The sequence below is a fragment of the Apodemus sylvaticus genome, chromosome 3 (genome assembly GCF_947179515.1).
Source record: "Apodemus sylvaticus chromosome 3, mApoSyl1.1, whole genome shotgun sequence".
Taxonomy (NCBI): domain Eukaryota; kingdom Metazoa; phylum Chordata; class Mammalia; order Rodentia; family Muridae; genus Apodemus; species Apodemus sylvaticus.
In genome coordinates this window covers 66,670,073-66,684,083 of record NC_067474.1, presented here as the reverse complement: position 1 = coordinate 66,684,083, position 14,011 = coordinate 66,670,073, and the positions used below count along the sequence as shown (strand labels likewise).

The 14,011-nt window shown below is 43.0% G+C and overlaps 1 protein-coding gene across 2 annotated transcripts in view; it reads left to right on the top strand.

The window, feature by feature from the left end:
- Abca1 (ATP binding cassette subfamily A member 1) overlaps positions 1 to 14,011 on the top strand; it is a 123,147-nt gene that overhangs the window by 46,610 nt on the left and 62,526 nt on the right. For both annotated transcript variants that reach the window (XM_052176495.1, XM_052176496.1), the window contains exons 6-7: positions 4,655 to 4,776; positions 6,755 to 6,931. In XM_052176495.1, coding sequence (XP_052032455.1) covers positions 4,655 to 4,776; positions 6,755 to 6,931 — 299 coding nt within the window. The remainder of the gene's footprint in view (positions 1 to 4,654; positions 4,777 to 6,754; positions 6,932 to 14,011) is intronic.

Sequence of the window (14,011 nt, the reverse complement as noted above, 5' to 3'; positions counted from 1 at the left end):
ACCCAGGCTTGCCTTGACCTCTTATTGTGGACCAAGAAGACCTTGGCTTTGTGATCCTCCTGTTTCAGCTTCCCGAATAGCTGAGATTACGAGTGTGGACCACTGTGTCAATCTCTGTGTCATCATTTAATTAACTCAGCTTTCCTCTACCTTATTCCTGCTATGCTTCCGGCTGCTGTTCACCAGATGCTTCTCTTCACTTGGGCTGATGAAACCAAGTAGGCTTAGGGACACCATAGCCATCTTGACCCAGTCTGTTTCACATTCATGTCCTGATTGGTCTTTCCCCTTACCACTGCCAGATGAATTTACCTCTTCAAAATTGGTCATTTCTCAGGTCGCATTAGCTCATTTTACATTCATGTATTTGTATCCATCTATCATCTATCCATCCATCTATCCATCCATCTATCATCTATCCATCCATCCATCCATCCATCCATCTATCCATCCATCCACCCATCCATCCATCCATCCATCCATCCATCCATCCATCCATCCATCCATCTGTCCATCCAGTATCTTCATCCAAGTTTAACAGCTGTATCAGTTATCTGGCTTGGTTCATTGTTTGTACACTCCTACAGATAGCTGCATACTGAAGACAGGGGCAGGCAAGGACAAAGCCACTGTGGTTTTTCTTTGTATCACTTCCTTTTCCTCTTCCCTCTTTCCCCTCCTATACTTCAAATCTGGGGTTTTGCGGAATTTGTCCTATTTCTTTGCTCATGGCCATATGTTGAGAATTATTATGTATATAGCCCCATGAGTACAGGATTTCTGGGTGCCTTCCATCATGAGAGGGATTGTCTTCATCCCACTAAATACTAGGTGGGGTTGATTTGTAGTCTTTTCTGGAGTCTGATTTCCCTCATGATGTTCTTGCAGATAAATTTCATCCTCTTCTAACTGCTTCTGTCTTCCTCTGGCTTTCTTATCCTTTCTTCTGCTTTCTGTACTTGGTTTGTCTCTTCATGATAACCAAGAAAACCCCTTGAGGGAAGAACCCCTTGTTCTCATTTTTTGCCTGCACATTTCTATATAATGCAATAAAATGGCCATTTTAGTGACAATTAATATATTGCCATGTAATAAGCACTTGTCCCTAGCTAGCTGCTCATTGCTCAAGTTTATGAACACATCTCTCATCCCCAGGACTTTAAGGTATAGTGGCATCTTATGGCCACACAGCTAGTTTATAGCAAGATACAGTATTACATTTTGGGTTTTATGGTCTCAAACTTCTTTTTGCCTGTATGATTTTGTTTTGAGTCTTGATCTCCCTGTGTAGCACAAGCTGGCCTCTAATTTGCAGTCTCCTGCCTCTGCAGATTACAGGTATGCACCACCATATCCACATCACACTTGGTTGGAGTTCTTTTTTCTTTTTTAATTCCCAAGACCCAATTCCTGCCCTTAGCAGCTCTGGTTCATTGTTCTGGGGTGTGGCTTGGGCTTTGGGACTTTTTAAATTTCCCAAGTGGGCTTAGCAGCATCCAAAGTTGAGAACCATCTTATCACACAGTTTTACCTTCCTGTGTGTGTATGAGTTGCAGCTGTCAGCAGTGATAGGACAGCAGAAGATACAGTGTGTGTATCCAGGTGACCAAACTGTAAGTTGTTTGTAGCCAAGGATCTTTGGCCTCCCCTACATTGTCCCCACCCAGCGTTTGCCACACCATGCTCATGCAGTGCCAAGGGCTGTCGCCTCTTTAACCAGCTTCTTTGGTTTCTGTGTCCCATCCAGGGCACAGGCAGTTGGTTTTTGATCACATCCAGCTGTTTTTATCTGCGGAGTCTGTTGACATAACAGGAGCATCGTATAAACATGCTAAGTACATTTGCTGGTCTCCAGAGTGTTGCTGGGTGACCTAGGCCCATTCAGAGTGCAGCCTGGGTCAACCTCCCACACTGCTGCTGCCCCGAAGGAAGGAGCTGTTCTGAAGTTCCTAAGTAGGATGTTGTGTACTGCTCTGGCTTTGCTTAGGAGGAATTTGTGTTCAATTAGTTGATCCAAGTATTAGGTCATAGGTTTATTCTGTTCTATCAAGGGCTCACAGAGATATCTTTCACCCTCATTTTACAGGTAAGACCATGGAAGTTTAAGTAGGTCAAATAAACTTGTAATACATGGATACAGAGTCCAGAATTTGGATTCCTGGTATGAGGGGTGTGTGTGTGTGTGTGTGTGTGTGTGTGTTTGTTTGTTTTACAGGGCATTACACATGCTGAAAAGGTGCTCTATTGAATGATCTATTCCCCAGCTCTCCTTTTGAGATATATATACATATGCACATATATGTACATACATATATACATACATATATACACATCAATACATACATATACATATATATGTGTGTGTGTGTGTGTATCCATATATATATATATATATTCCTATACACAGCACATACATAACTTACTTATAAGCATGCCTGCCTTTTTACCTTAAGCTTCAGCTGAAGCCTCTCTGCCTTTCTTCCTTCTCCCCATCCCTACCATGGGAATGTTAGGATGCTGTAGATATTGTTGTCTTTGAAAAGACACCGTAGTGATCAGGGTTCTTATTTACTCCTGGGCTGTAGCTTAGGGATAGATAGTCTTGACATCCTTGGTCTCTTCCCGGCCCCACTAATCGGAAAGATCCTTCTGTCATCTTTCTGACCATCTCATCTAGCATTTAGTCAGGTGTAGTCAGGTGTCATTGCCCGAGCAGTAATTCTGTGCCAGGCTTTGCCCTAGGTATTTGGAACACTAAGACAAAAGACACATTCTCTATTTTTATAAGTAGAGTTGAATGCAGGCTATATTTAAGTAAAATAACATTTCATAATATATGGCTCCCAGACCTGCTGTATTGGACATGTGGAGGTTGCTTATTAAAATGAAGATTTTGTGGGTACTCTACCTCAGAACCCCTGGTTCTAATCTGAAGGGATAGACACCCAGAGACGAGTTATTGTGTGCCTCCTAAGTGAGTCTTACGTGTTCTGTGGGCATGGCAACTAAAGAATTGAGTTCAGTGGTACCAACCAGTATGGGGTCCTGTACAATGGAAACACCAGGCAGGTGACAGTGCGCTGAGTGCTGATTTCAAGGAGGGACATTGACAGGCCTCAGATCAACTTTGGGATATTATGAGGAACCCTAGGATCAAACTACAGAGGAGTTGGGGAGAATCACTTTTTATTTGCTCCATTCAAAACTACTGAAGTTCTCTCAATGCTAAAGATGCCTGGATCATTCGTATCTATTGAGAATCTGCTTGGGCTGTTTGTCTCCACGAAGGGAGACCCTTTTAGATCCTAGGAAAAACTGTTTCATTTGTGCACACTGCAGTCTTGTTTACAGTGGAACCCCTCTCCCGGTAATTGATTTGAGTTTGTAAAGTTTGCCCTCTAGTGGCCAGCCATTTGGTCACAGATGAGCTCGGTTTTCGTTTATTTTTTTATTTGTTATTTATTTCTTTATTTTGGGAGAGGTGTCTTTGGCTTGTTTTAATTTCAAAAAAAGATTTTTGGTTATTAGAAGTTTAAAGGGGTAAGAGAGAAGAAAGATGAGATAACCAACAAAATAAGGCAGGGGAATGGTGTTTCAGAGTAGCAGGCTCCCACTCAGCAGCTGCTCAGAATCCTCTTGCTTTGCTGGTGGTGGGGCCCAAGGCTCAGAAAGGTGCTGAGAACTCTTCAAGTGGTACTGTCATATATAGCCTCCAGCCAGAGACTAACGTTCTGAGTTCTTGGCCGGCGCTGTTTCTGTCTCATGCCATTGGACTGAAGCCTTTTCTCGATGTATTCAGAGAGCTTCTTGTTTGATGGGAGTCAGCGTGAGAGCCTTTAGCAGGCACTGCATTTAGTAAAGGGAGGGTTTTCAAACATACGTTTACATATTTTTCTCAGTGGTTGGAGGAGCTGGACTTCACAGTTCTGTATCCCGTGTTTTGTTCTGAAATCAAGAAGAAACCATGTTTGTTTGACCTCCTGGATACACTCATAGGTCTCCCCTCTGATTCTTGCAAGTGTGGTCCCAGGCTGGCAGCATCAGCACCACCTGGGAGCTTGTTAGGCATGCAGCTGCTGCAGCCATCACTACCTGAACAGACGCTCTGAGGCTGCTGTCCAGCCATCTGGTTGAAGCAACCCAGCAAGGGATTGTGGTCCACAGAAATGTTAGAGAGCCGTTGCCTGCTGCTCTGGGAGATTAGCGCCTGTGGCTTGTGGAAATAAGGCTCTCAGTATTTTCAGTTGTAACTACACGAGGAGCCAGGAGCAGCAGGGCTCATGTCACAAACCTCAGGTAGGATGGATGAGATCATTTAAAAGGGTTGGTTTTTCAATTGGAAACAAGGAAAGACCATGTGTGTCACGACACCACTGTGCTGTTGGACTGTGGGAGCCCACACTGAGTGTGGCTCAACATGTCATCAGAAAGCAATCTTTTCATGTCTTTCCCAGTGAGACAGAGCTCCCCAAACTCACTTCTCGGTGTATGTTAGCCAGAAGCCTGTGGTCACCCATCCGTTTAAAATGAAGCAATCAATATTCTATTCTCTACCTGCCCCATAGCGGTTGAGTCTTTTCTTTCTTTTTCTTTCTTTCTTTTTTTTTTTTTTTTGAGTTATTAACTGTAAACAAAACACAATTTTTTCCGATAGATTTGAAGCTCCAGGATTTCCTGGTGGACAATGAAACATTCTCCGGATTCCTACAGCACAATTTGTCCCTTCCAAGGCCTACTGTGGACAGTCTGTTGCAGGCGGATGTCGGTCTCCAGAAGGTAAGCTACTACCTTCAGCTCAATCAGTGGGGTCCTCACTATTACCCTGTTGGAGACCCTGGAAAGAAAGAAGACCCCGCTGTGTAGGAAAAAGCTGTGAAGGAAATGGTCAGGCCTCAGAAGTTTAGTTTCATTTCATTTTACTCGAGGGTCTGGTTGCCATAGACAAAAACCCTCCAGTGAGTGGGATGTGTGACCCAGCATCAGGACCAGTATGCTGAAAGGGAAGTTGATTTCTGTGTCTGTCCTTTGGCATTGTAATGACTTCTTCCTCTTATAGGGGTTATATTTTATGTTAAGGTAAATTAAGCTCTTTTTTTTTTTTTTTATGTTGTTCTGAAATAAGACCCAGAGGTGTGGATTCTTAAACTGGAATCTATCACAAAAGATTAAACAAAATACTGTTTTTTTTTTTAAGTTGGGGAAGCTGCAGGAAAAGACTTTGTTCAATTTTTAAGTGTAATATTAGTGTGCACGTAAGCTTTGCATCTTAGGGTCCTAGAGAACTTGGCTGGCACCATTTATTTTTATACCACTCCTGGGCAGAGTGCATGGCTATACATTTTTGGTTTTTGTCCCCAAAGCTTTATTCTCTGGCAGAAAGGAGGCTTGACCGCACACATGGCCTTCTGGCTCTATCCTGCCTTGACTTTACAGTAAGCAGAAGCCGTGGGAAGGCTTGTGCTCACGGAGCTCTTTGCTTCACATGGCTGGGAATTTTCCAAGTTAGAAAAAAAAATGTGCTTACTGCATGCTCTTATGAAACTGGGAAAATATGCCTCGTGTTTACCAATTGTGTGGTTGGGAGGTGGGCCAGAGGCAGCAGACTTTTGAAATCATTGCGTTTAGCATAATTTCCATTCCCCCCTCCCCCCGCGCCAATTTCATATCTGTTTCATGCCCTCGATTTAAACTGAAAAGCATCCTGGGAAGGTCTTTGCATGGTGATTAGAGTTTCAGTGTCTTGGGGGTTCTTCACCACAGCACGGTAACAAGGACTTAAGGGAGGAGTAGCTTGGAGCGTGCTTGAGTGCCTGGCAGATGCTGATGATCAGGTGGACGACATGGCGGGGCAGATTCTCGTCAGTGTTTATGAAACTGCGTGAGTGCTGAAAGGCTTTCGTCACTTGCGTTGCTCTACAGGGTTGCTCTGTGACCAGAGTGGACTGTGTTCAGTTAAGCCTAGAGAGGGGTTGGTGATACTGTAATAATCCATCCATTCAACAAATACTGTTCTAAGGCTACAGATACAAGTAGGAGCCCTCATAAACACAGGCAGCCCCTTATGATTACAGAGATTTCTCTCTGCTGGACACTGACCCTCAGGTATGAAAAAGTATTGTTTATTTAAACCTAGGAAGGATAGCTAGGTAGGAGTGTATGGTCAAAGAGAGGTTTCTGGGTGGGTCTCCTATGAAGAGTGGGTAAGGATGGCGTAGAAGTGCTTTATGGATGAGTTGGTAGCCGCCCGCTTTTCCATATTCTTCTTGGGGGCAAGTAAAACAAAGTATTCCCAATTCTGATGTTCCTTAAGCAGAGCTTTATGCATATGTCAAGTATCTATACCTACAGAGTCACAGTATGTTTTCATGAAGCAGCCTAATTTCAGTGTCCAATGTCAATACATTCCAGAATAGTTAGCATAACCTTCCTCTAATGGGTCCAGGGATTTATACTCTGGGTTTTCATTAGCTGAGTCATGTGTTCCAGTCACGTTGAGGAAAAGACTTGTGTTAGGGATTTCCCTGTGCCAGAGGGACGAGAGAGTGGGATGGATTGAGTTAGCCTGCAGTGTTGGACCATGGCTGACTGTCTGGTTCATTCCAAGGGCCTTTCCCTCATGGGGAGACTGCAATGTGCTTGGCTTCAGCTCTGCCGAACTCTATTGATATTACATTCCCCCCAAAGCATCTGGGACCCAGCTTTCCATCCCGATAATTTCTTTTTTCTTGTCTCTGTTTACATGCAACCCTTCCAGGTATTTTTGCAAGGCTACCAGTTACATTTGGCCGGTCTGTGTAATGGATCAAAATTAGAAGAAATCATTCGGCTCGGTGATGCGGAAGCTTCTGCCCTCTGCGCCCTACCTAGGGAGAAGCTAGACGCAGCAGAGCGAGTGCTGCGCTATAACATGGACATCCTGAAGCCAATTGTGGTGAGTGGGCATGCACCGGAAGGCACTTCAAGTCCTGAAGCTTTTAGAATGTGTACACTTTCCTTGAACAACATGTCTTGTTTTTGTAGAAACTTGGGGCTGGCTGGAACTTGGTGATATAATTAAGCCCAGTCATACTCTGGGTGTTCTTTCACATTTCAGTCCATTTCCCAAGGGTGACTTGGAGAAGAATGTTCTGGGTGTGGCTGAGGCCAACCCCAATGTCTCTGGTGCTGGTTTCAAATAGAGAGGACCCACCTTTCATTTTTTTTTTAAAAATATATTTCTGAGGAAGAGTCCATTTGAAGAGATTCCTCCCATGCCAGATTTAAGAAAAAGTCTTGAAATGATTAATGGGGAGATGGCTACTTATTAGTGTTTTTAAAACCAGTAGAAGAAGGAGATTGTGTTAGGCAGTAAAACATTGGGCTTGGGTAAGACCACATAAAAATAATTAGCTCATACAATGACAGAAATGTATTAGAAAGATATACTCACAAAAAACCCAATAACTGAGGAATGCAAGTTAGCCTTGGTATATTGATCATCAGGGTCAGTTTCAGAAATTCTACAATATAGCTGTGAATTTTCTGAGATCTTTGTCAAAATGACTCTAGTAGCAGCATCCTGCAGTACCCAGCACTCTGCTTTTCTGTGTATCAGGGAGAGCTGTTGTTTCAATAGGTTGTCTGAAGACATGTGTTCTTCATTATACCAAGATGATGCTGTAATCATGTTGAACTCCGTGAAGCTGGCTTTCAGCACAGGGAGCCATGCATTCCTATGGGGTCCTAAGATGGTCGATTTCCATCAGCATTCTGAGCCTAGATCATGTAGGTTTTAGAAACATCTCAGAGTAGACTCTCTGACCATAAAGAAGTTCTTGCACGTGTCTCAACTCTGCAGCTGTTGTATGAAAAATAGGTTGCAGCAAAATGATGAGTTTCTTCTAGGTGCTTCTGTGGAGTGCATGTGTGCCAACTTATGTGCCCGCCTCAATGTTTTCTTACTCCTAAGATAGTTAATTCTGTTAAAGGTTTTTTAAAGTACCCAGTGCTTGCTTCGGTGGACTGTGAGTCCATTGGTTATTGCCTTTTTCGCTGTAATTTCAAGTGAGATGTGTTTCTTTTTTGGAGACATTTGTAGTGCTCTGAGCAACAGCACCACATAGTCGGATAAATGTACCGCTGCAGATCTATGCAGACTGTTGACATTTTGTGACACACACAGGGTCAGGGTCATTACAAATGGTGTAGAAGGTGTGGTGTGAAATAGTGCTTGCGGGCTGTTTTACTTCACTGTAAGATTCACAGGTAAACCCTTGTCCTTCAATTTTAGGAAATATGAATTATTTAAGAAGAGGAGACAGTAATTGATTCTGGAGCCCATTTGTTCAATTCCATTTCCCTTTACTCGTTGAACACCTGTAGTGTTTACAGCCCAGTAAGACCCTCCTCCCACAGACTATCTGAACTGCTTTCAAAATAGAATGCCACCATGACCCTCATCATCGTCTGTCCATTAACAGCTCAGATTTCGGCTTGAAATTCCTCCCCTTTGGGACAGTTTCCAACAGCATGGAAATATACCTTCAGACCTGTCAGCCACGTGTCATCCTGTGCTGTTATGGCCTTGTAGATTAGTAGGTCCATGAACAAGTATTAATCAATTCAGTGTACCCCTGTCCGTCTCCTGGGTGTAGAGAGTGGAATTCTGTTTCTGCCCCTTTGCCTCTGCTGGGAACTGTCTCTCATAATATCAAACCACGAGGGCTCTTGAAGAAGATGATAGTGGGTGATCAGGATTGTGCTGTGTGAAAATGTTTTGGAAGCTGCCACTGGGATGGAATGTCTTTCAGACATTCTGTGATGTTACTGAATTAAGCAGTGCTTTAATCGGAATACTGGGACTGATGCTTGGCTTATAATAAGCACACTTTTTCTCTTACTACTTCTTTGAAATTTTAATTTGTGATGGTCAGTGTGTGTGTGTATGTGTGTGTGTGTGTGTGTTCTGCGCTCTTAATCTTGCCAATGGACAGTTAATTGCAACAAGGATTTTGAGGACAACAGCCAGATGATGACCCAGTGTCATGGCAGAAGACTGTTCTGTTAATACGCCATTTCTGTACCAAATATGACTCATCATAAGAAACATGGTTTGAAATATTTTCCCTTTATATTGTTATAATTTTGAGTGTGAGAATTTCCCCATTTTTTTTCAGCTGAAAATATTGTGACTTTCCCCTGGGTTTCCTCCAGGTGGTTAGGGTAATGGCATTTGGATAACATGGGGCAGCATGACAGAGTTCAAGACCTGATTTGAGGTCAGTGAGATCTGGGCTCAAATATTGATTCAGCTTTTTATAGATATCATTGACTTTGGAAAAAATATCTTAGACTCTACAAGGTTCTGTTTCCTTTTATTTTATTTGGACATAATATAGTTTATTATGATTATTTGTTCTAAATATTTCTATATAGATATATCAAGAGGTTGATGTGTACTAGTTGCTTAACAAATGGAAGCTGATCACTTAATTGATATGAGTAATATGAATTGCATGCTGAAAACAGTTGTTGGTAGGGCAGATGTTTCCTTTTGTAGCTCAGTGTTAAGAATGAGAAGCAGAATAAACAAAGCAATCCTGGAGAATATGTCATTGCATAATGATATTTTTTTTTGGTCCACATATGGCCATAAACCCCAAACAAAACTCACCAACTACACACCAACCTCCAGACTAACTCACTTGCTGAACAGTGCTGTACGTCAGAATTGTTCAAGGAACATTACTTGGTTGAGATTCTCAAAAAAGTGGCTTTCCAGCAAATACAAGGTCAGATTGATTTATGGAACCCTGTCTCTAGGATAAATATAGCAGAGGTCATGGCCATGCTGATAATCTCAAGTGCTCATAGAGTATTGTTAAGATATAACCCTTACAGGGAGCTTTGGGCCACTGGCAACAACTTGGGTTATGTCACCACTCAGCAGGGTGGATTTGGCTATCCACGCTACGTGGAGCAGGTAATCTTTCCTTTGCCTTCTCTGAACTATTCTCTGGGTCCTTTCTGCATCTTTCCCAGAGAGAGAACATGACGGAAGTCTATGTGAGGATGTTTGTCTGCCCCCCCACTGTAGGCTCCACTTCCCCTTGCACTGTAGGAAAAGGCCACAATAAGGAGGAGAAGAGTTAGTTGGCCAGAGCCAGCTGTTTGCTTCAGTAGTCAGGGTTCTTGATATTGAGGTGCTTTGGTTTTTTTTTTCTTTTGCTTTTGCACAGGAGTTTAACATGAAATGCAATTATTAGCTACTCAAGAGTCCTGAAACTTAGGAGTCTGGATACCTTGCGAGGCGTGCATCTAGGCTGAAATCAAGGTGTTCGGTGTTCGAACGTTTGGGTTTGTTTGTTTGTGATTCTGAAGACATATATATATGTATATATGTATATATGTATATATGTATATATACATATACATATGCCTTTGAGCTCGTTTGGGATTTTGGCTGAGTTCAGTTCCTTCATTTTGTAGGCCTGAAGTCCCTCTCTTGGCTTCAGCCAGGGCCATGGGTCTTTGCTTTCAGAGGCAATTTTGCGTCCCTCATTCTTTTTACACACATCTCTGTTGAGCACCCGGACTGGTTTAAATCTCTGACTTTTGCCACTATAAGCAGGCAGAGAAAGTTCTGTGCTTTTAATGGCTGAGGTCATTAATGCCCATCCAAATAACTCAAGATGGTCTCCTTATTTTGAGGTCCATGTACCAAATTACCTCTAAAAAGCATGTTTGCCCCACTGTTGATGTATTCATAGATTCCGGAGATTAGTGTGAGACCATCATTAGGAGTACTTCATCTGCCACGACTACCTTTGGATTGGGGAGTATCTTTCGTTATTTCTTTGAAATGCTCTCTAAGTGCCGTAGGCTTTTATTGATCCCTCTGGAGCTCTCTGCTTTTCTCTCGCCCATGCTCTGAGAGTGATTCTGTTGCATGATAAACAGTACCTATCCAGGGTTCTCATGCACAGAGTACATGAGAACAGTGGGGGAGGTGGAGCATCTCTTTTTGAAACATCCATCCTACAAATCCCAACTATTTACTGGATGTCTGCTCTCTACATTGTACTTGGTTTAGCCTCAGAAGTTCACTCATGGGCAAGGCAGATGCCTGTGGAGTTTTCATTCTAGTGGGCTCTAAAGACCAACTTTAAAGGCTGTCTGTGGATTCTGTTCCCCTGCCTAGTCTGGCCTCAGTGGGAGAGGATGCACCTAGCGCTGCAGAGACTTGCTATGCCAGGGTCAGGGGATACCCAGGGAGACCTCGGAGGAGATGAGAAGAGGAGATGGGAGGAGGGGGTATGTGAGGGAGGGGCAGTGATCGAGATATAAAGTGAATAAATAACTAAATAAATAAATTGAAGGAAAAAATAAAAGACCAAGGCAGTATATTTAAGGATTTCTTTCTAGGTTCTGAGGGGAAGTGAGGCTTGCTCTAGATAGATTAGGGCTCTGCCCCCAGCTCACTATCCTCTCAGTAATGTGGGAATGGTGTCTGATTCTTGAGGTTGGAGCACAGATTTATCTCATGTCAACAATACCTTGGATATTGCTCACATGACTGTGGTTAGGTCATCTTGACCTCTAAGAATTCTGTCTGCCTCAAAGGGAGAATTCTGTTTCAATGGAGCGAAGAACCCTTCAAATGTCTTGTGATTCATGCTATGTGTTCCTACCAGGGCAGAACTTGGTTCTTATATTAGAGTGCCTGGGGTTCTGGAAGAGCAGTGACCTCACAGCTGGGCTGTCTGCTTTCCAGGGTGCAAATGAGTAATGTGTGAGGAGGGCTGCTTTATCTTGAAGATCTGGACTTGTTCTTAATTTCAGTAGACAAAGACTCAGGGGACACATGGGACATGATATCTTCTGTTTGGTGACCTTATTCCCGTTTGCAGTGTGTGTGTGTGTGTGTACATGCATGTTTGTATGTAGGTGGATACAGTGTATATGTGTTAATGGAGATTAGAAATAGATGCTGGGAATCATTCTTTCACACTTTATTCAGTGAAGAAGGGTATGTTGGTATGACACATCTCATTAGACAGCTTGTTTTAGGGGGCCCTTCGCCCCTCGTCTCTCCCTTCCAAGGCTGGGGTTACAGGTAGGCTGCCATGCCTACCTGATATTTGTGTGAGTTCTGGGATTTGAACTCTGGTTTTCATGCTTCTGTCATGAGGACTTTAACCACTGAGCCATCTCCTCAGCCCTGCTTATGATTTTTAAGGCCTCAGTGCTTCAGCATGTCTTCTGTGTTGACCTTGGCTTACAGCATTTATGTAGGTTTTTGTAGAGGAGAATTTTTATGTAGGTTTTTGTAGGGAAGAGATTTTACTTTTCCTTTCCTTTTGCCTGCAAGACTCAAACATTTGTGGAAAGTATTAGATTTCATGAACTTCATTTGGCTTTACTGTCTAGCTGTTTGCACGGTGTGCCTTTGTCTCCAAGCAACCGAGGCCCTTATCATTTGGTATTTGGTGCAGCGACACGCTGTGAGGCTTTGCTCTCAGACTGTGGTCTCATCTGTGCAAGCTGAGGGCTAAATTGGTGAATATAATAGTATTTTGCCAGTATGACTGCTCAACTCTGTTTGCCCAAACATGTGTGCCTTAATTATACGACATTTGCTCCGGAGAAGTGCTGTGCTTTTTAAGGTAAAGGCATGTTTTCCCCTAAATTATGCTAACAAGTGTATTGAACTGTATTTAGAAGCACCATAAACATGGAACATTTTAACACATTTAATACAAAACTTAATATTTAGCTTGTGAAGTTATTTTTAATATGTTAATACCTTCTTTGGACATGAGGTCAATCATTTCCTGTTTTAATAAAAATACTAAAATGTCCCTCAAAGGAAAGCTTTGTTGTCATGGAAATATTAGACTGTACTAGGTTGGGCACATTCCGAGTGGGATGACTGGAAATGTCATGGAAGTATTAGAGACTGACTGGCTAAGATAATCCTTGCCCATGGTACATAGCCGACTTGTTTTCAGTTTAAAGCTGAATTTTTTTTTCAAATTTTTTATTTTATTTTATTTTATTTTATTTTGTGTGTATGGGCATTTTGCCTTTATGTCTTCATGTGTACTGAGTGCATGTTTGGTGTTACAGAGGCCAGAAAAGGGCATTGAGTCCCCTGGGACTGGTGTTACATGTGGTTGTGAGTTGCCATGTAGGTCCTAGGACCCAAACCCAGCATGGGGTCCTCTGGATGAGCAGTGAGCGCTCTGCATTACCGCTCCAGCCTCAGGTTTAAAGTTTATTAATCCTTCATCTAGGGGATGTAAGTGGGGAGTTAGAGATATTCCTGCTTTGGGTAGTCATTTAGGGGAAGGTGGTTTTGTTGTTCTTAGGACAGCATCTTTCTAGAGAGTCCAGGTCAGCCTTCATCTTGTCACCCTCATGTTTCAGGCCCGAATGTTGGGCTTATAGACCACGGCTACAACGCACAACTTTAAAGAGAAGTCAGCCATGTACCAGGGAACACATGTTTCGGGGAACCAGGTGGGTTACGTGGACTGACAGGGGACACTGACAGAAGGGGCAGGGATGAGATGTGATGCCGGGGACAGAGTCTGTCACAGGCAGACACGTGTGATTCATGTCAGAGCACTGAACGTCATTTGTAGACGGAGGGCAGCCGTGGCAGCTTCCAGTGGTTTGTGACTTGAGGACTGTAAGTCAGAGCACTTCAGGGATTTGCATAGCTTTTGTGGCAGGATCATACTGGCTCATTTCTTCCCTCTGAGATGTGTCTCCCTCCCTTTATGCGTTTACTTCTGGAAACATCTACAGGGGTATGCTAACAAATGTGCAAGGCCCTAATTGAGTTCAGAAGTGAAAGCCAAGTGATCTCTGCGATGAAGTCACCTTCTACACTCTGAGAGGATGGGGACAGAATAGCCTTTGTCATTTGGGGGGGCTTTTATATAATGTACACATGTTACAGAAAATGGGTGGAAGCCTTTGAGTAATAAGGTAAGAATTTGTATTCTATGATATCACAGGACTTCGT